At 41.2% G+C, this 22,315-nt stretch overlaps 1 protein-coding gene across 1 annotated transcript in view; it reads right to left on the bottom strand.

The window, feature by feature from the left end:
* The window catches only part of CABCOCO1 (ciliary associated calcium binding coiled-coil 1), a 119,910-nt gene that overhangs the window by 87,030 nt on the left and 10,565 nt on the right, over nt 1-22,315 (bottom strand). Inside the window, exons 2-4 of the mRNA XM_061635109.1 lie at nt 20,954-21,057; nt 8,940-9,109; nt 3,412-3,556 (exon numbers count right to left, since the gene is read on the bottom strand). Coding sequence (XP_061491093.1) covers nt 3,412-3,556; nt 8,940-9,109; nt 20,954-21,057 — 419 coding nt within the window. The remainder of the gene's footprint in view (nt 1-3,411; nt 3,557-8,939; nt 9,110-20,953; nt 21,058-22,315) is intronic.

Genomic DNA, 22,315 nt, shown 5'->3' with positions numbered 1-22,315 from the left:
CGCACACAATAGAAACATGGAATGTGAGAAGCATGAACCAGGGAAAGTCAGAAATCATCAAGCAAGAAACAGAAAGTATCAACATTACAATACTTGGCGTGAGTGAATTAAAATGGATGGGAATGGAACATTTTCAATCAGGCAACTACAAAATATTTTATGCAGAGAATGAGAAATTAAGAAGAAATGGGGTTGCTTTAATAGTGAGAAGTGATGTAGCAAAAGCAACTAGGAGATATAACGCAAGGTCTGAGCAAGTTACATCAATGAGATTAAATGGAAAACCTATTAACATAACCATCATCCAAGTCTATGCTCCAATGGCAAATGCAGAAGAAGAGGAATTGGAGAGATCTTACGCAGAAGTACAGGAAGAAATTGATCACACACCAAAACAAGATGTGCTGATAATCATGGGGGACTGGAATGCAAAAGCAGGGGACAGAGAAGAACTACAAATTGTGGGGAAATGAGGCTTAGGAGACAGAAATGAAGCAGGAGAAAGACTTATTGAATTCTGTGAAGCCAATAATTTGTTTCTTGCAAACACATTTTTTGAGCAACCGAAAAGATGACTGTACACGTGGACATCACAAAATGGTCAATACAGGAATCAAATTGATTATATAATTGGAAACAGAAGATGGAGAAGTTGCATACTTTCTGTGAAAACAAGAAGGAGCAGACTGCGGTACAGATCATGAACTAGTTGTATCAAAAATCAGAGTAAAGCTAAAGAACAACAACAAAGCAATCATATTGCCAAAATACAATTTAAATAACATCCCAGAAGAATATAAAGATCAGATAAGGAACAGGTTTGAGGCTTTAATCTTCATTGACAGAGAACCAGAACTATGGAGTGAAGTCAGAGACATTATCAGGGAAGAATGCAAAAAGACAATACCTCTCGTTAAAAAGAGAGAAAGACCTCAATGGATGACTGAAGAAACTCTTAAAATGGTTAAAGAGAGAAGGAAAGCAAAAGCAAAAAGAGATAGAAAGATGGTCAGAACCCTAAATGCAACAATACAGCGACTAGTACATAGGGATAAAGAGAACTATTACAATCATTACTGTATAGAAATAGAAGAGGACAACAAAAAGGGAAGAGCAAGAGCCCTATTCCAAAAGATTAGAGAAATGAAATGAAATTTAAACCAAGAGTAGGGATGTTGAATAATCAACAGGGGAACACACTGACTGACTGAGATGAAATAAAAGATGGAAGCAATACACTGAAGAACTCTATAAAAGAGATGCCAGGATGACAGATTCATTCATGGTGGAACCATATGAGGAAGAACCAGCAATTTTACAATGTGGGGTGAAAGCTGCTCTTAAAATACTTGGAAGAAACAAATCACCAGGAACAGATGGCATACCAATAGAGTTGCTACAAGATACTGAGACTGAATCTGTCCAAATTTTGAGAAAAATATGTCAATAAATACTTATTTTATTTATTTATTATTTGATTTATATCTCGCCCTCCCTCCCAGCAGGAGCCCAGGGCAGCAAACAAAAGTGCTAAAACACATCAAAACACCAAAACAAAACAACTTTAAAAACATTTTTTAAAAAAGCTTTAAAAACCTCTTTAAAAAAGGATTAAAAAAAAAATTTTTTTTTTAAAACATATTAAAAAGCAATTCCAACAAAGACGCAGACTGGGATAGGTCTCAACTTAAAAGGCTTGTTGAAAGAGGAAAGTCTTCAAAAGGCGCCGAAAAGATAACAGAGATGGCGCCTGCCTAATATTTAAGGGGAGGGAATTCCACAGGAATATGGAAAACTAAACAATGGCCCACAGACTGGAAGCGTTCAATATACATCCCAATTCCAAAGAAAGGGGATCCCAGGGAATGCAGTAATTATCAAACTATTGCCTTAATATCCCATGCAAGTAAAGTAATGCTCAACATTCTACAACAAAGGCTCTTACCATATATGGAGCAAGAAATGCCAGACGTCCAAGCTGGGTTTAGAAAGGGAAGAGGCACCAGAGATCATATCACAAACATACGTTGGATAATGGAATGGAGCAAGGAATTTCAGAAGAAAATCACCCTGTGCTTTATAGATTACAGCAAAGCCTTTGATTGAGTAGATCATGAAAAACTATGGAATGCTTTAAAAGAAATGGGGGTGCTACAGAATCTGATTGTTGTGATGTGCACCCTATACTCTGGACAAGAGGCTACTATAAGGACAGAATATGGAGAAACCGATTGGTTCCCAATAGAAAAGGGTGTGAGACACGTGCATTTTATCACCCTATTTGTTTAATCTATATGCAGGACATATCATACGGAAAGTGGGATTGGACAAAGATGAAGGAGGTGTGAAAACTGGAGGTAGAAATATCAGTAACAAGATATGCAGAAGATACCATACTATTAACAGAAACCAGTAATGATTTGAAATGAATGCTGATGAAAGTTAAAGAGGAAAGCACAAAAGCAGGACTACAGCTGAACATCAAAAAGACTAAAGTAATGACAACAGAAGATTTATGTAACTTTAAAGTTGATAATGAGGACACTGAACTTTTCAAGGATTATCAATACCTCAGCACAGTTATCAACCAAAATGGAGACAATAGTCAAGAAATCAGAAGAAGGCTAGGACTTGGGAGGGCAGCTATGACAGAACTAGAGAAGGTCCTCAAATGCAATGATGTATCACTGAACATTAAAGTCAGGATCATTCAAACCATGGTATTCCCAATCTCTATGTATGGATATGAAAGTTGGACAGTGAGAAAAGCAGATAAGAGAAAAATAAAGTGGTTTGAAATGTGGTGCTGGAGGAGAGCTTTGCGCATACCATGGACTGCAAAAAAGACAAATAATTGGGTGTTAGAACAAATTAAACCAGAACTGTCACTAGAAGCTAAAATGATGAAACCAAGGTTATCATACTTTGGATGCATAATGAGAAGACATAATTCACTAGAAGAGACAATGATGCTGGGAAAAACAGAAGGGAGTAGAAAAAGAGGAAAGCCAAACAAGAGATGGATTGATTCCGTAAAGGAAGCCACAGACCTGTACAAGATCTGACAGATACTCTTGGAGGTCACTGATTCGTAGGGTCGCCATAAATCGTAATCGACTTGAAGGCACATGACAACAAAATTCCGCCCTTCCTCCCGGTAGGAGCCCAGGGCAGCAAGTATGGTAGACTATGAGGCTGACAGGCCGAAGGTCATCCAATGAGCTTCATGGCTAAGTGTGAATTTAAACCCTGGTCCCCTAGGTCCTAATCCAACATTCTAACTACACCATACTGGCTCTCTTATCAGTAAGTAGCTATACTTATGTATATCAAACATACATGACATCTGAACATCACAAGAGTTTAGTAAGGCACATCACAGAGTGCTTCTTAAATACATAAAATGAATACCTGATCTTCAAATAATTGATTATAGCCTTGGCTTGGTCTACTGTGAAGAACTCAAACCCACTGCTTTTCTCTGAATTACGCTGTCCAATTCCAGCCATTGCATTTCTAAGTTCTTGGATGTTCTCTTCCAGTGTCATGTGTTGGCCTGCAGCACAAGCCAGGAAAATAAAGTTAACCATACTTGTTTTAACACTTACATTTTAAATCAAAGGTGGAAAATAATCCAAGATTTGACCAATTATTATTAGCTGGAAAGGCATTATGTCACAAATGTTCTACATACAAACTGGGCAGATAGTTCAACTAGATTTTGCCTGGCTCCCATTATTATCACTTTTAGGGCACAACTTATTTGTCACATTAAGAAATACATTTCTTGTTTATACAAGCAATTCTCCCGGCATAATCACTCCTAAATTCACTTCCATCCTTGTTTGGTGTTTCTAATTGAAAGAAAGGGCCAAAAAAACTAAGGTAAAGTCAGATAACAATAGGGTCATTCTCTTCAGTATGTTAGGGTGGGGAGGAATAACTTGCTCTGAAAGAACACACTCTACCCATGAATTACTGAAGACAGTGAACAACAGTGCTATCTCAGAGCATGTTTATTGCCAAAGGCCATATACATTTAATAATAAATAAGCCAGCCAAAAACAGTCTGGAATTTCTTGTTCATGTAAAAGCAGTAGTTGGTTCAGAAAAACAATTCTGAGGCAACTACCTCTGAAACAGTAACATTAGACAGAACCAATTGTGTCAGTATGTCCACAGAAAAGCAATCATATCTTTGACCAGACTTAAGAATGTCAAGCTTTCAGGCTCTCTAGAGATGTGAAGGCTCAACAAAAAACCAAAAAAGTTCAGAAAAAAACCCTGAACACCTTGTGTTTTTTCCAGGATTTGTTTCTCAGGCCTTCACATCTCTCTAGGCTCTTTTTTCAGATAACTGAATTGTATTGCAAAAGATGTGTGAAGCTCTGGCCCTCAAATACTGTCATTATCAAGATCAGTCTACTGCGACAAAAGTGTTGGCAATCAGAGTAAAGAGTATTCTGTAACCCCTGAGTGAAGGTTGGGCTATGTGACGTTCTCTGCTACCCCAGTTGCCAACTGCAGAGGTTGAGTGGTGTGAATGAGCACAAGGTGGAACATCTGGGGCTTTGGCCTGCCACCTCAACCCCCCACATTGCCTTCTCAAATTGGCCATTCAGCAAAGCCTGTTGCTAACCAAAATCATAGTATAAGTTCAGGGGAATCCCTTTTAACTGCATAATTTAAGTTCAAATTGGTTTTATGGAAAGATAGATGAGATGGATTTTAATACATTAATTGTAAACAATTAAACAAGCACTCTTCAAAAACTGGTGATAGTATTAGGTGTACCATGTATACAACAGGATTGGAGAGTCTTAAAGCTCTTTTTCTCAGCCTGTGAGAGTCCTAAGAATTTTAGCATCCATTTTAAAAATAATGTTCGGCAGACCAATCCAAATCATGAGAGCTGGCAGGATAGGAGGCAAGCGGAAGAGGAGCCAGTGGGAAGCTCCGCAGCATCTACTCCTCATTTGGGAGCTGCTGGGCCAGCTCCCGCAAATACCCCTACCAGGGAATAAACACTCCCAATTGAGCGCCACTGCAATTATTTTACTCCACCAGCTTATTGTCCGGCAGAAATTTTGCATAGATTGTGACCCAAGGGAGCACCCCTCCCTGAATGTGAGGAGGATGACACATAAGCCCGCCCTTGGCTCCTCCTCAGCCATGCCCCGGCACACCCTGTTTTCGGGCCTTCGGATGGGGTCTCCCACGTCCAACTGCCCCCAACCCAGCACAAACACAAGTTGGACTGCGCCCCTAGTCTCTTATAGTTAGTAAGACACATTTATTTATTTATTATTCTGCTCTTCCTCCCAAAGGGAGCCAAGGACAGAAAACAAGTAATGAAACACTAAAAAAGCTTTTAAAATCATTATTATCATCATCATCAACAACAACATTTATTACCCAGCCTTCACCCAAAGGTCCCAGGGCAGGTTACAACAATTTTAAACTACAGCATTAAAAATAATTACGAACAACCTACAATCACAAAATAAAAACAAAGCATCTTAAAAAAAACAACTTAAAAATGTAACATCTTCAAAACAATTTCAACACAGATGCAGACTGGGATGAGGTCTCTACTAAAATGGGTTTGTTGAAAGAGGAAGGTCTTCAGTAGGTGCCAAAAAGATAACAGAGATGGTGCCTGTCTAATATTTAGGTGGAGGGAATTCCAAAGGGTAGGTGCCACTACACTAAAGGTCCGCTTCCTATGTTGTGCAGAACGGACCTCCTGATGAGATGGTATCTGCAGGAGGCTCTCACCTGCAGAGCACAGTGACCAACTGGGTACATAAGGAGTGAGATGAATTTTCAGGTATCCTGGTCTGGGTGGTCCCAAGCCGTATAGGGCTTTATACACTACAACCATCACCCTGAACTTAGCCTGGTAGCTATATTATTATTACATTTGTATACCACCCCATAGCTGAAGCTCTCTGGGCGGTTTACAAGAATTAAAAAAGGTACTGGAAACTCACAGGTTGTTTGAGGTCCGCACCCCACCCATGTCAGTCATATTCCCAATCTCAGCCTGGGAACTCAGAAGGTTAAGACTGTCAATTACAACATTTCCCCCAAAGCCAACTTTGGCGTACAAGAGAAAATGAGTTGCGGATAACAGCCCTTGGAGAAGACAAGCAATCCATCTTCTATTATATAACCCATTCTGTATTCTGTACCACAGTAGTCTTGATAATAGGGAAGGCCAGGATGCTCAAAACAGTTCCTTCCTTGCTGTACTGCTTACCTGATGGACAAGTGTTGGGCTGTACTAGCCCCAGGAAAGAGTGCAGGCCACCACTTAGGTCAGTGGGTCGTGAGTGATACTGAGGTTGTGTGAAGTTTTCCAGAGCCATTTTGATAGGGCAAATGCACAACAGTCACAGGTGCTGAACAAGCTCAGAAAGACTCCAAGGAGCTTCAGGAGGCTTCCTTCATAGGAATCCCTGCCCCACCACAGCTCTGGAAGGGCAGCTGGCCTCTGCAGCTGTTTCTAGTAACCCTCCACTTGGATGCACAGGGTTTGAGAGTTGTCCCCCACCAGTCCAGGGACTCTGGCTGCCTTCCTCCCCGCCCTGTCCTTCCTTCCGTTCTCCCCCTCTCTCGGTTGGTGGCCTGGCCACTCCCAGCTGCGAATGCCCCCGGCCCACCTCTTCTCTGGCCCGGCAGGGGCAACCGAGGACATTCGTCACCCTTTCATGATCCCTGCTGCCCCTAAGGCGATCACAGCCTCCCTCAGTACACAGCACGCAGGATCTTCTTAGGCTCATGAGTATGTGATGTATTAACATCTGCAGCACGTCTTCTGTTGTGGCTCATACAATAGCTGTTATTGATATGTTCCATTATATTGCAAGGGACAGCAAAATACAGATATAAATGACGTTATTTATATAATGTCATTTTATATATTATCAAAATAGCCAGGCTGTTTTTTTTTTAAAAAAATGGATCAGAAGAACATGGTGCCAACTTTCCATCTTCGACTTCTACAGAAGATAAAAGAGCTACTAAGGATAAACCTTGAAATGCTGCAGACCTTTTATTTAGTTATAAAAATATTGACTTTACACTCATGTAAAATAACATGGCAGGATACAACAAAAATTACAAGCAAAATAAAACTCAAGATACCATAAAAACAATATACACAAGGTTTAGTTGCAGTGACAGAGTCCATTGTCTTCCCTGTGGCAAAATTCTTAATGTTGGAGATCAATCATCTTCTAACTACTCAAGAGAACAAGCAGTTTTCATTGTGGTATAGTGCTATGCTGTCTAGGTTAGGGGAAGGCTTACTTCCATCTTAAGTGGTTTTTGTTTTGTTTTGTTTTGAATAGAATCCCCATGGTCTAAACAATGTGCTTGACATTTGCAAAGCAGGAGGGCATACTAAGTATCTAGTAACAGCAAAAGTACAACTAATCTGTATTAAATGATCATAAGTGCCCTATGTTAAGTGAACCGACATACTGCAATACTGCGGTTTGTACAAACCATATTCAAGAATCCATATAATAGTTTGAGCTTCTAGAGATACAACTGGTAAACCACAGTTTCAAACTGCTTGTCTTCTTTCATTTTTCATCTACTCAGCATCATAAGTTCATTCCTTTTTCCATGGTGCAGCAACTTCTTGAAGTGAAGCAATGGTGCTAACTGGTGGATCCAAAGTCTACCTTCTGCTCATTCCAATCTAATTAATCTTTCTGAAACACCATGGCTAAAATTCAGGACTCATGCTCTAGGGCTTGGGCTCACAGGGGAACTGAGAAATAAACAGAACTTCCTTCAAGCAGGTCACGGCAAGTCCAGGTCCAGCAATGGCAAAGCGGGTCTCTCTGAGAAGGCCAGGACAGTTATCAGTGGCAGTTATCAGTGGGTCCTAATGGCTGAACTATGGAGGATGCTATTGGGGGCTTGCCCACTGATGTTATTGGGGGCTCGCCCTCTGAATTTGAGGAAGGTTCAAGAGCTACATACTCAAGCCAGGAGAGCCCAGTGAGAAGCGTTGAGGATCCCTGCACACACAGCTGAAGTAGTCTGTATTACCTCCTCATTTGTATTTTCCTTTGGGTACCATGAGCAGCCAGGTTTGAGGGCCAAAAGATAGCCAAAGCCTAATGGATTCCAACTGGAAAGATTGAAGAAGCACATAATTAATTTTTCCACTGAAATCAGCGAGGCTTAGATATGCTTACCTTTGGGCTGGGCCATGCCCAAAGTTCTGACTGCAAAAGGAAAATCATGTGAGGCAGCATGGGGAACAGGTTTATTTTTATTTAAGTCATGTATAGACTGTTTACTATCAATAGATTTCAGAGCAGTTTATATTAAACAATCAAGTTCAGAAGTATATTTTATTTTAATTTATTTAATGAAATTTATATACTGGTTGAATGTAAAGACCTTGACCTCTAAGCTATTTACAAAAAAACAGGTATACAATATAAAATAATCATATATAATAATATGATCATGGTTATTATCTGGCTTTTACATCATTGCCATTATCTGGTTTGTATAGAAAGTAAATGAATTATATTTGCAGATCCTTTCAAATAAATTAATTACAAACTAAATCAACTGTATTTGATTAGCAAGAGGGTGTGCAGAACATTTTAAACAACAAGAACCATGGGTAGACTTTCATAGTATGTCACGGCATTTAACACTGCAATTTCTGGCTTCCAGGCTTCTTTTCAATCCACCATGTAAAATAATTGTGGCTACTGAATTCTATAAAAAATGAAACCTACAACCTGCTGAGCCTTGGAATGCTCAAAAATAACAAATGTACATGTCATTCTTGCTCAAAATGCTAAAAAATAGAACAGGTTTAAGAAAACATTTACTTCTAATAAAATGTAATTTATTAAATGATCAAATGGAACATTTAGATTCTTAAAATGCAACAAACTTACTCTCAAGATTCTCCATAAGCATATTTAACAGAGTCAGGAATCCTCCAAGTTGCACAGATGTGAATTCTAATCCTTTAGCCCACCAAAATCCGGAGACATAATAATCCAGTAATGCAGCTTCTTTCAAAGATGTCAAACGTTCTTTCAAATTTAGAAACACTTCCAAATTTCTGTGGTTAAAAATTGTGATTACTCAAAACTGGAGCATAACACCAAGTTAGAACATGTAACTCCAACAATCTTACTCCCCACACCCTCCTTTTAAAAAAGCCGTTTAACCAAACTTCTGTAATCTGTGTGAACCCTGCTAGCCTGACGCAAAGCATAATCACATGATTTCTGGGAACATGGTATTGTAATCACTGCACCATGGGCTCAGGCCTAATTTAGTGCAAGTTCTGCATAATTTAGTGCATTCTGTTTCCTGACTCTTAACTGAGCAGAACAGAGGGTGCTGTGTCAGCTGGTCCAGAGGATATACAAGTAAGCCAGCTCTCAGAGAACAAGCGAACAGAGCAAGCGAACAGGGAGAGCTAACAAGAGTTTGACAGAGGAGTCTGGAAGGGGTGGTCAAAGGGGAGGTCCCTAAAAATTTTTTTTTCATGTATGGTGCACCACATACCTATTTACCCAGAAGGAGGACAAAGCACAGGTCATTCCAATACAAGTAGAAAGAAAGAAACAAAAGGCAGTAGAGACTATGGACGGGAAGGACACTCTAATGGTGGTGACTTACAAGGTGTGTGCAATGTTTGTTTTCTTGCCTGAGAACAACATGGCGTACATGTGTAACAAGTGTGAGCTGGTGGCACCGTTGGAAGAAAAAGTGAGGGGCCTGGAATGGTGGGTGACCACACTAAATAGTATAAGAGAAGATGAAGAGTTCTTAGAATGCTGGAACAACAGCAAAAATAAGTGCAGGAGATGGAAGAACAGCAGCAAGTTGAAGCAGAAGAAGAGACTGTTGTGGAGAGCAGCAACGAGGTGGAGGAAACTCTGGAAAAGAGTGACAGCAGTAGAAGAGCTAGAAGACACCCTTTACTGGTGCCAGGGCTGTGGAGTCGGAGTCGGAGTCAGAAGCAATTTTGGGTGGAGTCAGAGTCGGAAGCAATTTTGGATGGAGTCAGAGTCGGTAGAAATGTACTGACTCCAACTTCATAATAAAATCAATATTTTAATATTAATATTAATATTAATTTATTAATATTAATACATTAATATACATTTGCAATTTATGAAGGAGTTGGAGTTGGACAGTAGAAAAATAGAGGAGTCGGAGTCCAAGGTTTGACATACCGACTCCACAGCCCTGACTGATGCAACTACGGAACTGCTTCCAGGCACTAGAGGACAGTCTGCAGGGGAAGAATTACAGGAGACCCCACACGACGGAGCGAGAAGCTGAAGCTCAGTCAAGCAGAGGCAATGAAACCATGTCCCAAGACAACAAGAAAAGTAGGGCTTCAGGACTGGACATGGAACTGAAACAGCCTTGGTTGCTCCGGTGGATGATTTGAGGAGGGTGTTGGATAGGGGAGAACATGCATTCCTCGTCCTCCTGGATCTCTCAGCGGCTTTCGATACCGTCGACCACGGTATCCTGTTAGATCGCCTAGAGGGAATGGGAATAGGGGGCACTGTTTTATGGTGGTTCCGTTCCTATCTCTCAGATAGGCATCAACGAGTAGCATTGGGAGATGAGGTTTCAGACCCTTGGCCTCTCAATTGTGGTGTGCCACAGGGTTCTATCCTCTCCCCCATGCTATTTAACATCTATGTGAAGCCGTTGGGTGCCATCATCAGGAGATTTGGGCTGCGGTGTCACCAATATGCGGATGACACCCAGCTCTATCTCTCGTTTAAATCCTCACCAGAGTTGGCTGTGGATACCATTTCCAAGTGTCTGGAGTCCGTAAGTGAATGGATGGGAGGTAATAGGCTGAACCTGAACCCCGACAAGACCGAGGTGCTGCTCGTGGGAGACAAGAGATGGTTAGGAGATATAGACCTGGTGTTTAATGGGGTAAGATTGCCCCTGAAGGACCAGGTCCGCAGCCTCGGGGTCATTCTTGACTCCCAGCTGTCCATGGAGGCTCAGATTTTGGCAGTGAGCCGGGCAGCTTGGTATCAATTACATCTAATACAGAGGCTGCGACCCTACCTTCCTGTCCATCTGCTCCCACGGGTGGTACATGCCCTGGTCTCCTCTCGCTTAGACTACTGTAATGCGCTCTACGTTGGGCTACCCTTGAAAACGGTCCGGAAATTACAGCTGGTACAGAATGCGGCGGCACGTTTGATTAAGAACAGCCGTCACCGTGATCACATCACTCCGGTGTTAGAAGACCTACACTGGTTACCAGTTGTTTACTGGGCCCAATTCAAGGTGTTGGTATTAACCTTTAAAGCCCTTTACGGTTTCGGCCCAGTTTATCTGAAGGAGCGCCTCCAGCATCACCAAATATGCCGCCCGACGAGATCAGCCTCACAAGACCTTCTCTCGGTCCCACCAGTTAAAACAGCTAGGCTGGTGCGGACCAGAGAGAGGGCATTCTCGATTGTGGCCCCCACCCTCTGGAACTCTTTGCCCTATGACCTCCGCCATGCCCCCTCCCTACCAAGTTTCCGCCAAGCCTTGAAAACCTGGTTATTCAGGTGGGCTTACAGGATTCTTGGGGCGGACTAGTTTTTATCTTGTTGCAGTTTGTGGGTGGTTTTAGATTGATTACAGTTGATGTTTTGCTTATATGTTGTATTTTATATGTTGTATTTTATCCTATTATGTACGCCGCCTAGAGTGGCCGTTAATTCGGCCAGATAGGCGGCTTAGAAATAAAAATTTATTATTATTTATTAGTAGTAGTAGTGGGAGACTTCCTACTGCATGGGATTGAAACCCAGGTATGCCAAGAAGATCCATGGTCTTGCCAGGTATGCTGTCTCCCTAGAGGATGCATTAGAGATGTGATGGAAAGGTTGTCATCACTCATAAAGCCCACTAACAGGGATCCCTGTCTTCTTATCCATGTGGGAACTAATGATACTGCGAAGCAGAGGTATGAAGAAATCATGTCAGACTTTAAAGCTCTGGGAAGGAAACGCAAGGACTTTGGGGCCCAGATAGTTTTCTCATCCATCCTTCCAGTACTTAGGAGTAGAAAGGGAAAGACAAATACTCTGGGTGAATGACTGGCTACAAAGGTGGTGCCAACGCCAGAGATTTGGATTCTAGGACCATGGGCTATGCTTCCTGGAAGATCAACTGTTGGAGAGTGATAGGTTGCACCTCACAAGGACTGGGAAGAATGTGTTTGGCCACAGCATGGAGAACTTCATCAGGAGAGCTTTAAACTGAATCCTAAAGGAAAGGGAGATGTAAACTTGGCGGTATCAACTAACAAAGGCTTCTGCACAGTAAGAGGAACTAAGAGAATGGCTCTAATGGGGCCCAGTAATAGCCTTCATAAAAATGTAGGAAGGAAGCCAGGTCGTAAATCACACGGTCTTTGATGTCTGTATACTAATATCCAGAATATGGGAAGCAAACACGACAAACTTGAACTCTTAATACAGGAGAGTAAATACAACTTGATAGGTATAACTGAAATTTGGTGAGATGACTCCCATGACTGACACACAGCAATTGAAGGATATAATTTCTTCACAAAGAACAGAAGGAATATTAATTAATAGGCAAAAAACCTTGCAGTTTAAGAACGGACCTATAGCCAACAGATATTTCTCTCAAACTTTAAAAAGCAGGGAAATTGGGCAGCTATAGTGAATACACCAGGGGAGCAGGAGACCTGACCTCCTCTCTGGGATATTGTACTGCCCTACAAATTTGTCAAAATGCAAACACAATTTGGGTTGGTCTTTCACAGTACAATCCACTTCCTGTGTAGCTTGGAAGAATTTGGGAACATGTGCCTCTGAGCATATGGTGAGTTGGGGCAACACCTGCCATCTCCAAAGATGGAGAATTACATTTTTGTTTGGTTGGTATTCTTCTTACTTTGCTTCTTTCCTGTGTTACTATTGCTTCTACAGATAATCTAATCTAGAAAATTTTATTTCCCTCATTATTCATCCTAGAAACCTGTATAAAATTTATTTTTATTAATTTCAAAGCCTTTTTATTGGTCAATGTCATATGATGGTGAAGACAGCTTTACAAGGCTTGTTTTAATGTTTTATATTATTATCTGTATTATTTTAAATTGTTTTTAGATTTTTAAGTGCCTTTTATGGTTTTAAGGTTGTGCATAGTTTAATTGCATTTTAATTGTATGTTTTTCTATGTTTTTAACTACACGTAGTTTTATTTGTAAGCCGCCCTGAGTTCCAGTTTGGAAAAAGGGCGGGGTAAAAATAAAGTTTCAATTCAATTCAATTTCAATTGTGTTTCAAATTGGAGGTTATGCTCTATTTCTATTTTGGGTGCATTAACAGTCGAATCTGAAATTGCAGTTTGATGGAAAATCAGACTAATTACAATATGTTGCTACTTAAGCAATGATTGTAGCTGATGGAAAAAACAAACTTGGCCTACCCAAGATGCATGTTTTCAGCCTATGTTTAAACTACTCCACTTACAAAAATGTGGGCATGGTCAAACATAGAGCACACCTAGAATTTTGCTAGAACGTATTTCACCTCCCACTGTTTTATCTTGTGCAAACTATGACACTCCTCATGCCCACTAGAAACTACTCTGCAGAACAGTCAGTGCCATTATTCCACAATGGATTTTGGAGCTTTTTTTTAGTGTTGCAAACTGTTGCTGTACTTCACATATTCACAGAAACAGAAGCAAAAGAAACTGATTTACTATAGGAAACTTCACTAAAATAGCAAACAAAGTAGATGAAACATACTTAAAGTGACTATCTGAACTATATCAACTGTTTTACTATTGTTGCTTCCTCCCTGCTAAAACAAGATCAGCAAAGCACGTGTGTTTTTTCTGTTATTTGGGCTGCTGCAGATGTTGCTACCACTCACCATATGCTCAGAGGCACGTTACCAAATTCTTCCAAGCTACACAGGAAGTGGATTGGACTGTGAAAGACCAACCCAAATGGTGTTTGCATTTTAATAAATTTGTAGGGCGGTCCAATATCTCAGACAGGAGGTCAGGTCTCCTGCTCCCCTGGTGCATTCGCTATAGCTGCCCAATTTTCCTGTTTTTTAAAGTTTGACAGAAATATCTGTGGGCTATAGGTATGTTCTTAAACTGCAAGGTTTTTTTGCCTATGAGTGAATTTCTCTGCTTTTTAATTCGGGAGGTAAGAAATGGGATCCTGTGCAAGTTTGCTGAGAATGGCTTGATCATTTGTATGCGTATCAAGTTCAGTGGGATTTACTCCCCTGCAATCATGCTTAGGCTAGGTGAAACTGACCACAGGGGATGGGGAGGGGAGGAACAGGAGGAGGGAGGGGCGGAAGGGCAGATGGGAGGAGGGGGATGGAAGCAGGCAGGAGAGGGAAGGGAAGAGAAGGGCAGGTTTGATCATTTGCATGTTTATTGAGTTCAGTGGGATTTACTCCCGTGTAATCACACTTAGTATAGGTAAAACTGACTGGGAGGAGAGAGGGAGGGCTGGAGTGGGCAGGGGAGGAGAAAGATGGAAGAGGGGACAGGAGGGGGAAGGAAGGGAAGGAGGAAAAAGGCAAGTCTGATCATTTGCATGCTTATTGAGTCCAATAGGATTTACTCCCATGCAATCATGGCCAGGATAGGTAAAACTGACCATGGGGGGTGGGAGGAGGAGGAGAGGAGAGGGAAGGAGAAAGGGGGGGTAGAGGAGAGTGTTGGCAAAGAAAGAGTGCCTGAATGTATTTTTCCACAGCAGAGTTACAAGGCCAAGAAGCACAGAGTCCGTGCAGATCTCAAGGACAAGTATCCAAGGCAACCAGCTGGCCTTATCTATAAGACTTAGCAGATCTGGCCAGTCAGTGTGGGGGTCGAGGAGTTTGTACAGAGAGAGAGCTTGTGATATATTCTATTTTCAGTAAAGTGACTCTTAAAACTTATTACTTGTCTGGCTCATTGCTTCAACTGGCATCTAGCCTGTCACTATACTGTTCTGCATCCTGGGCATCTGCTTGCGCCAGATACAACATCCAACAAGTGGTAGCAGAGGATGGTTACCTGGTGCTGATGGTTACCTGGTGCTGAGGATTGCAGAAAAGCGGCAGAGAAAAGCCAGAACAGCAGACCAGCGAGTAAAACAGCAAAGAGACGGAGAAACCGAAAGCTGAGCTGAAAGCTGTGAGAGAGCCGTGGGAAAAAAAAACCTGACTGAAGGACAGAGGTGAGAAGCTCTAATTACAAAGGTGGTGAACTGTGAAAAGTGAAAGTATGTCTATTACGTTATCGGCCGGGATTCCCTTGGAAAGGCTGACAGGGAAAAATTATGGCACTTGGAAACAGAGAATGCAGGCTTTTCTAGTGAAAGAAGACCTGTGGAAAGCTATCGCAGAAGACCCACCTGCTGGGGTGCCTATTCCAGCAGATTGGAGAAGGCTGGATGAGAGGGAAAAGGCGTTAATTGTTCTTGCTATTGATGATTCTCAATTACTGCACGTGCGTGATGCAACAACGGCAAAGGAAACCTGGGAAACTTTAAGAAATATTCATGTGAAAAAGACTGCCAGTTCTAAAATATATCTTGCCAGAAGATTGTATCAGATGCGCTTATCTGGAGATACAAGCATGTCAGAGCATTTGTTGGAAATAAACAGACTGTTTACTGAGTTGTCAGAACGTGAAATTGAACATTCTCAAACGCAAAAAGTGTATATCACATTAGCTTCACTAGATTCAAGTTATGATAGTCTGGTGAGCTCTTTGGAAGCAATGGACGATGCAAATCTCAATATGGATTACATAGAAGGAAAACTTTTACAAGAATTTCAAAGAAGGCAAGCAATGGCAAAGCAAGAAAGGACTGAGTCTAAACACGTGGAAAAGCAGAACAACAAAGCAGCGCAAGAGAGACTGTATGGACAAAAGGCATGTTATTTTTGTGGTTCCAAGCAACATCTTCAAAGGAATTGTGAAGCAAGAAGAAGAGAAAGAGGAAGAAAACCATGTGTACAGGTGATCTATGCTAGTAAGAATAAGCAATGTATTAACAATGAGCAGGGAAATAACTGTAAAGATTTATGGGCAATTGACAGTGGGGCAACAAATAGTATAATCAAAGATAAATCCATGTTTCATACATTTTGTGACGTAGAGGATCATGTAATAATGGCTGATGGATCTAAGAAACAGATCAAAAGTAGGGGAACAGTGAAATTAGCAGGTTTCAATACCATTATGACTGATGTGCTGTTTGTTCCTGATATTGAATGCAACATTATGGCTGTGTCGAAACTCAATGAAATGGGGTTCAATGTAATGTTCAAAAGGGGTTCAGTGCATGTAATGAGAGGAGGAAAAATATTCATGAAAGGAATAGTGAGGAACTCATTGTTCTTCTTACACGTGAAACAAACAAATCATGTACTCATGTGTGCTAATAAGAAACCCCATAATAATTGTGTTCATTTATGGCACAGAAAACTAGGCCATATAGGATATGAAAATGTGGTGAAAACAACAGAGAACAGTAATGATGTGACATTGAGAAACTGTGAAAAATATGTAGACTGCCACGTGTGTAAACAAACTAGGGCAGTTGTGGCTGCAAAGAACAAAGAAGCCATGCCCAGTACAAATGCACCTTATCAATTAATACACGTGGACTTAGTGGGGCCATTTCAACCTACTCAGGGGGGTGCAAGATATTTCCTGACAATAGTTGATGATTTTTCAAAATTCTGCACTGTTTATTTACTAAAAGCTAAAAGTGAAGCTGCAGAGAAACTGAAAAGATTTATTACAAAAATTGAAGTGCAGTTTGGTGTCAAAATACAGAGAATAAGATCAGATCAAGGAGGAGAGTTCTTAGGACACTCTTTTACTGAATACTTGGATAAAAGAGGAATAAAACAGGAGTTAACAGCCCCTTATAGTCCTCATCAGAACGGGTTAGCTGAACGCTGGAACAGGTTGCTTCAGGACTCAATAAGATCAATGCTATGTGACTCCTCTTTAACACAAGGTTTCTTGGGAGAGTGTGTTCTGTATTCAGCTTACATTCAAAACAGAATATTCCATAAGGCCACTGGAATGTCTCCTTATCAGAAATTGTATGACAGAAAACCCAGATTAAAACATTTGATTAGGTTTGGAGCAGAATGCTGGGTACATGTTCCCAAAAATAAAAGGACAGGGAAGCTGCAAAGGAGAGCAGACAAAGGGTACATGCTGGGATTTGAAAACACGTATTACAGAATTTGGATGCCAAAACAAAGGTCTGTGGTGTTAAGCAGAAGCGTGCAAGCAATAGAGCAGGATTGGAAAGAGAAAACATATGTGGAGTTGGGAAACACTGAAGTTAGTAATGAACAAGAACAGGCAGATACAGTACCAATAAAACAAGAAGAAACAGGCAGCAGTAGTGAATCAAGTTCTAGCTCTGAGAGAGAAACTGAGGAATCGCCTGACACAGACACAGACGCTAAGGCAGAAATACAACCATGCAGATCAGAGAGAACAACAAAAGGTATTCCACCTGTTAGATTTAAAATAAATTCCATTAAACATATAGACTTCAGTAACTGGAAAAAGTGGGATGATGGAAATCATGAAGAGTAATGAAATATAATGAAAATGATGCTGAGATTGCAATGGAGTAACTGTATTACAAATGATGCTGATGTAAACTGAAGAAAAGAAATGTATCATGTGGAGAAATGTAATTTAAGTGACTGCAAGAAATGTAACTGTAATTGTGATAACAAAAGTTAGAAGAAACATGAAAGATGTAATGTAAATGATAAAGGTTTATGCTATGGAAAAATAGGTGGGGGGTGTTGGCAAAGAAAGAGTGCCTGAATGTATTTCAGAGTTACAAGGCCAAGAAGCACAGAGTCCGTGCAGATCTCAAGGACAAGTATCCAAGGCAACCAGCTGGCCTTATCTATAAGACTTAGCAGATCTGGCCAGTCGGTGTGGGGGTCGAGGAGTTTGTACAGAGAGAGAGCTTGTGATATATTCTATTGTCAGTAAAGTGACTCTTAAAACTTATTACTTGTCTGGCTCATTGCTTCAACTGGCATCTAGCCTGTCACTATACTGTTCTGCATCCTGGGCATCTGCTTGCGCCAGATACAACATCCAACAGAAAGAGGGGGAGGGGGAAGGAGGGGATTGGAAGAGGAGGGGCAAAGGAAGGGGGAGGGGCAAAAGGAGGTGATGAGGTGATGGGAGGAAAGAGGAGGGAAGGTTTGATCATTTGCATGCTTATTGAGTTCAATGGGATTTACTCCTGTGGAATCATGCTTAAGATAAGTAAAACTGACCATGGGGGGAGGAGGAGAGGGAGGGGGAGGTTAGAAGGGGAGGAGGATGGGGATGGGGAGGGGCAAAGGAAGGGAGAGGGAAGGGGCAAGAGGGCGGGGATAGAAGGGAGGAGAAGGGAGGGTGGGTTTGATCATTGGCATACTTTTTGATTTATTTCTGTGCGATCATGCTTAGGATAGGTGAAACTGACACGGGGAGGGGCAGAGAAGGGAGGAGGAGGAGGCAGAGGGGAGGAGATTGGGTGGGTGGGCACTGGGGAGAGGGGAAGCCCCTTTCAGGTACATCCATAGTAAAAGACAGAGGAAAGAAATGACACAGCTACTCAGTGAGGATGTCAAAATGATAACAGATGACAAAGGAAAGGCAGAAGTGCACAATTCCCATTTATTTATTTATTTATTATTGCATTTATATCTCCCTTTTCCTCCAAGGAACTCAAAGTGGCGAACATGGTTCTCCCCCTCCTAATTTTAATCCCCACAACAACCCTGTGAGGTAGGTTGGGCTGAGAGGCAGTGACTGGCCCAAGGTCACCCAGTGTGCTTCATGGCTGAATGGGGATTTGAACCCTGGTCTCCCAGGTCCTAGTCCAACTATCCACTACACCACACTGGTCCCAAAAGAGGGTCTATGACTCTCCTGGGAAACATGAAGTTGAAGGGGAAGGATTGCAGCTTAAAACTGATAGACAATTGGTCAAGGAACACCTAATCACTTTGAATGAGTTTAAATCTGCAGGGCCCAATGAAACGAACTGCATCCTAGAGGAAATGGCTGTGTTAAGAACTCTCGGAACCACTGTCTACTACTTTTGCAGAATTGTGGAGGATGAGTGAAGTGTGGGATGACTGGAGGAGAGCAAACGTTGTCCCTATCTTCAAAAAGGGCAAAAAGGAGGAACCTGGGAACTATATACCAGTCAGCTTGACATCAATCCTTGGGAAAATTCTGGAGCAGATTATAAAGAGGTCAGTCTGTAAGCATCTTGAAAACAATGCATTGAGCCAACATGGATATATCAAGAACAAATCCTGCCAGACTAATCGTATCTCATTTTTTTGATTGAGTAACCTCCTTCATCGACTGCTGGAATGCTGTGGACATAATGTATCTCAACTTCAGCAAAGATTTGACAAAGTGCCCTATGATATTCTGATTATCAAGCTAGCTAAATGTGGGCTGGATGGACCAACTATCAGGTGGATCCACAGTTGGCTACAGAATCATATTAAAAGCGTGTTTATCATGGTTCCTTCTCAAATGGGGGGGGGGAAGGTAATGAGCGAAATACCACAGGGCTTGGTCCTGGGCCCAGTGCTCTCTAACATTTTTATTAATGACTTGGATGAGGAGGTGTAGGGAATGCTCATCAGATTTGCAGATGATACAAATTGGGAGATACAGTTAATACCTTGGAAGGCAGAAACAAAATTCAAAAGGTTCTTGATAGGCTAGAGCATTGGGCTGAAAACAACAGAATGAAATTTAACAGGATAAGGGCAAAGTTCTACACCTAGGAAAAAGAAACCACATGCACAATTATAAGATGGGGGATATTTGGTTCAGCAATACTACATGTGAGAAGGATCTTGGAAATGTTGTTAATCACATGCTGAATATGAGCTAACAGTGTGATGTGGCTGCAAAAAAGGCAAATGCTATATTAGGCTGCATTAACAGAAGTATAGTTTCCAAATTGTGTGAAGTATTGGTTCACCTCTATTCGGCACTGGTTAGGCCTCATCTTGAGTACTGTGTCCAGTTCTGGACACCGCTCTAAGAAGGATGCAGACAAACTGGAATAGGTTCAGAGGAGGGCAACAAAGATGATCAGGGAACTAGAAACAAAGCCTGATAAGGAGAGACTGAAAGAACAGGGCATGTTTAACCTTGAGAAGAGAAGACTGAGGGGAGACATGATAGCACTCTTCAAGTACTTGAAAGGTTGCCACTCTGGGATCTCTTTTCAATCGTCCCAGAGTGCAGGACATGGAATAAAGGGCTCAAGTTGCAGGAAGCCAGATTTCAACTGAACATCAGGAAAAACTTCCTAACTGTTAGAGCGGTACGACAATGGAACCAATGACCTAGGGAGGTGGTGGGCTCTCCAACACTGGAGGCATTCAAGAGGCAGCTGGATAGCCTGCTTTAAGTTAGATCCCTGCATTAAGCAGGGGTTGGACTCGATGGCCTTATAGGCCCCTTCCAATTCTGCTATTCTGTGATTCTTTAAGTTAGTGTTAATTAACGTTTGTAACATTTTCATGTTGGTAGCTGTCCAGAGCTTTGGAAAGACAGGGTATAAGTTAAGAAACGTAATTTACTCATTTTGATTATGTACAACTATCTTAAATAAACCCACAAGCAGGCTAACACCAGACAAATTCTCTTACAATGACAATCAAACATAAGAAGGCATGAGTGCGTGGATGACTGCAAGTCAAAAGCTTCTAAATAAGAACAGGATTCCATTGCTGTGTCTTTTGGAAAGAATCTGGCAAGAACTGATATGAGCTGTGCAACCCATTATCTCGAACAGAGGATAATGATAAGAACAACATCAATCTATATTTACAGATAAGTTTAACAGACTTACCTTTGAACTCCTATTATATCTTGTTCCAACAGAAGAGTAATCTCAGCAAGGGAAAGAAACTTCCAAGCCATTTCCTCTTCGTCACTAATAATTTTGTCCTCTTCCTGTAGCAAGCCAATGACATTACGTTACAATGGCATTCACACACACACAACATACTTTATCTTACGTATCTCACTTAAATCAGAGCATAAAAAGAAACAATGGCTGCCGCCAACACCAAGTTAGCTGATTTGGGAGTAACAGGCAGATAAGTGAACATTAATTTGTCTTACATTTGCAAATGAAATAAATAACAGAGAATGCAATACTGCAAAGCAAAAATTCTACCTCATAACAGATAACAAATCAAGTCTTGAAACTGTAACCTGGGGTTATTAAACTATGGCCTGGGAACTGTCAGGTGTTCACAACTAACCAGATTGTCAGGTCGTTCACCAAGACGGTAATAAAACAGAGAACAATGCTGAAAACCTCGGAAACTTCTTTTGCATATTGAAGCAACAAGCCATCCAACTTCTTTACAAGTTGTCTTCCTTTAGTGTCTTTCTTCCTCCACTTAATTTTTTTTCTCTTGGGAGAACCACTGAAATATTTTGCCTACGGTTTCAAAATGCATGGCCAAACTCTACAATATCTATAAAGCAAGGATAAAGAACCTTTTTCAGCCCTAGGGCGGCATTTCATACAGAGGACTGCATGCCAGTCAGAGACAAGTAGGTATGGTCAGAGGCAAAAAGTTGGCAGGGCGAAGGGTAACAGTGGCAGAGCAACATTTGTAATTCTTACATCCCTGCCATGCCAACGTCAGAGGTTCCTACACCCACAGTGTTATAAATAATATAACTGATTTGATGTTTTTAAATGAAATAGCAATATACAAAATAGTTATAAATAAATAAATAAAATAATTGTTGTACCCAATGAAGTCACCCCTTAGTGAAAGGACTTCTGCTTGCACAATGGAAGTTTCCCTCTGTTCCTCTTTCTATGCCCCCCAACTCCTCTGGAGGGTTGGGGGAAGCTGATTTGGGGGGTACCTGTGGGTAGGAGAGGGAAGTTCAGTTCCACTGCACAAGTGCAAGTCCTTGCACTAAAAAGATGACTTTGCTGGATACAACCCAGTAGTATTTTGCCACTAATTTCACTGATATTTAAATTTCCATTATTTTTAACACTAATGTTACACTCCATTCAGAGATTATTTAATGTTTTAATACCTGGATCCATCAAATTATCCTAGGACAAATCAAGTAACACACCCAAGGAAGAAACAGATTGCTCTTCAAAAGAAAGAACAGTTGGGGAAGAGTAAGTACTTCTGTGGCTGGATGCTCTTTATGTACCAGATACCACATCAGT

This window comes from Rhineura floridana, chromosome 7, assembly GCF_030035675.1.
Source record: "Rhineura floridana isolate rRhiFlo1 chromosome 7, rRhiFlo1.hap2, whole genome shotgun sequence".
Classification (NCBI taxonomy): domain Eukaryota; kingdom Metazoa; phylum Chordata; class Lepidosauria; order Squamata; family Rhineuridae; genus Rhineura; species Rhineura floridana.
The sequence above is the reverse complement of the archived record's forward strand: the minus strand, read 5'-3'. Positions and strand labels throughout refer to the sequence as shown.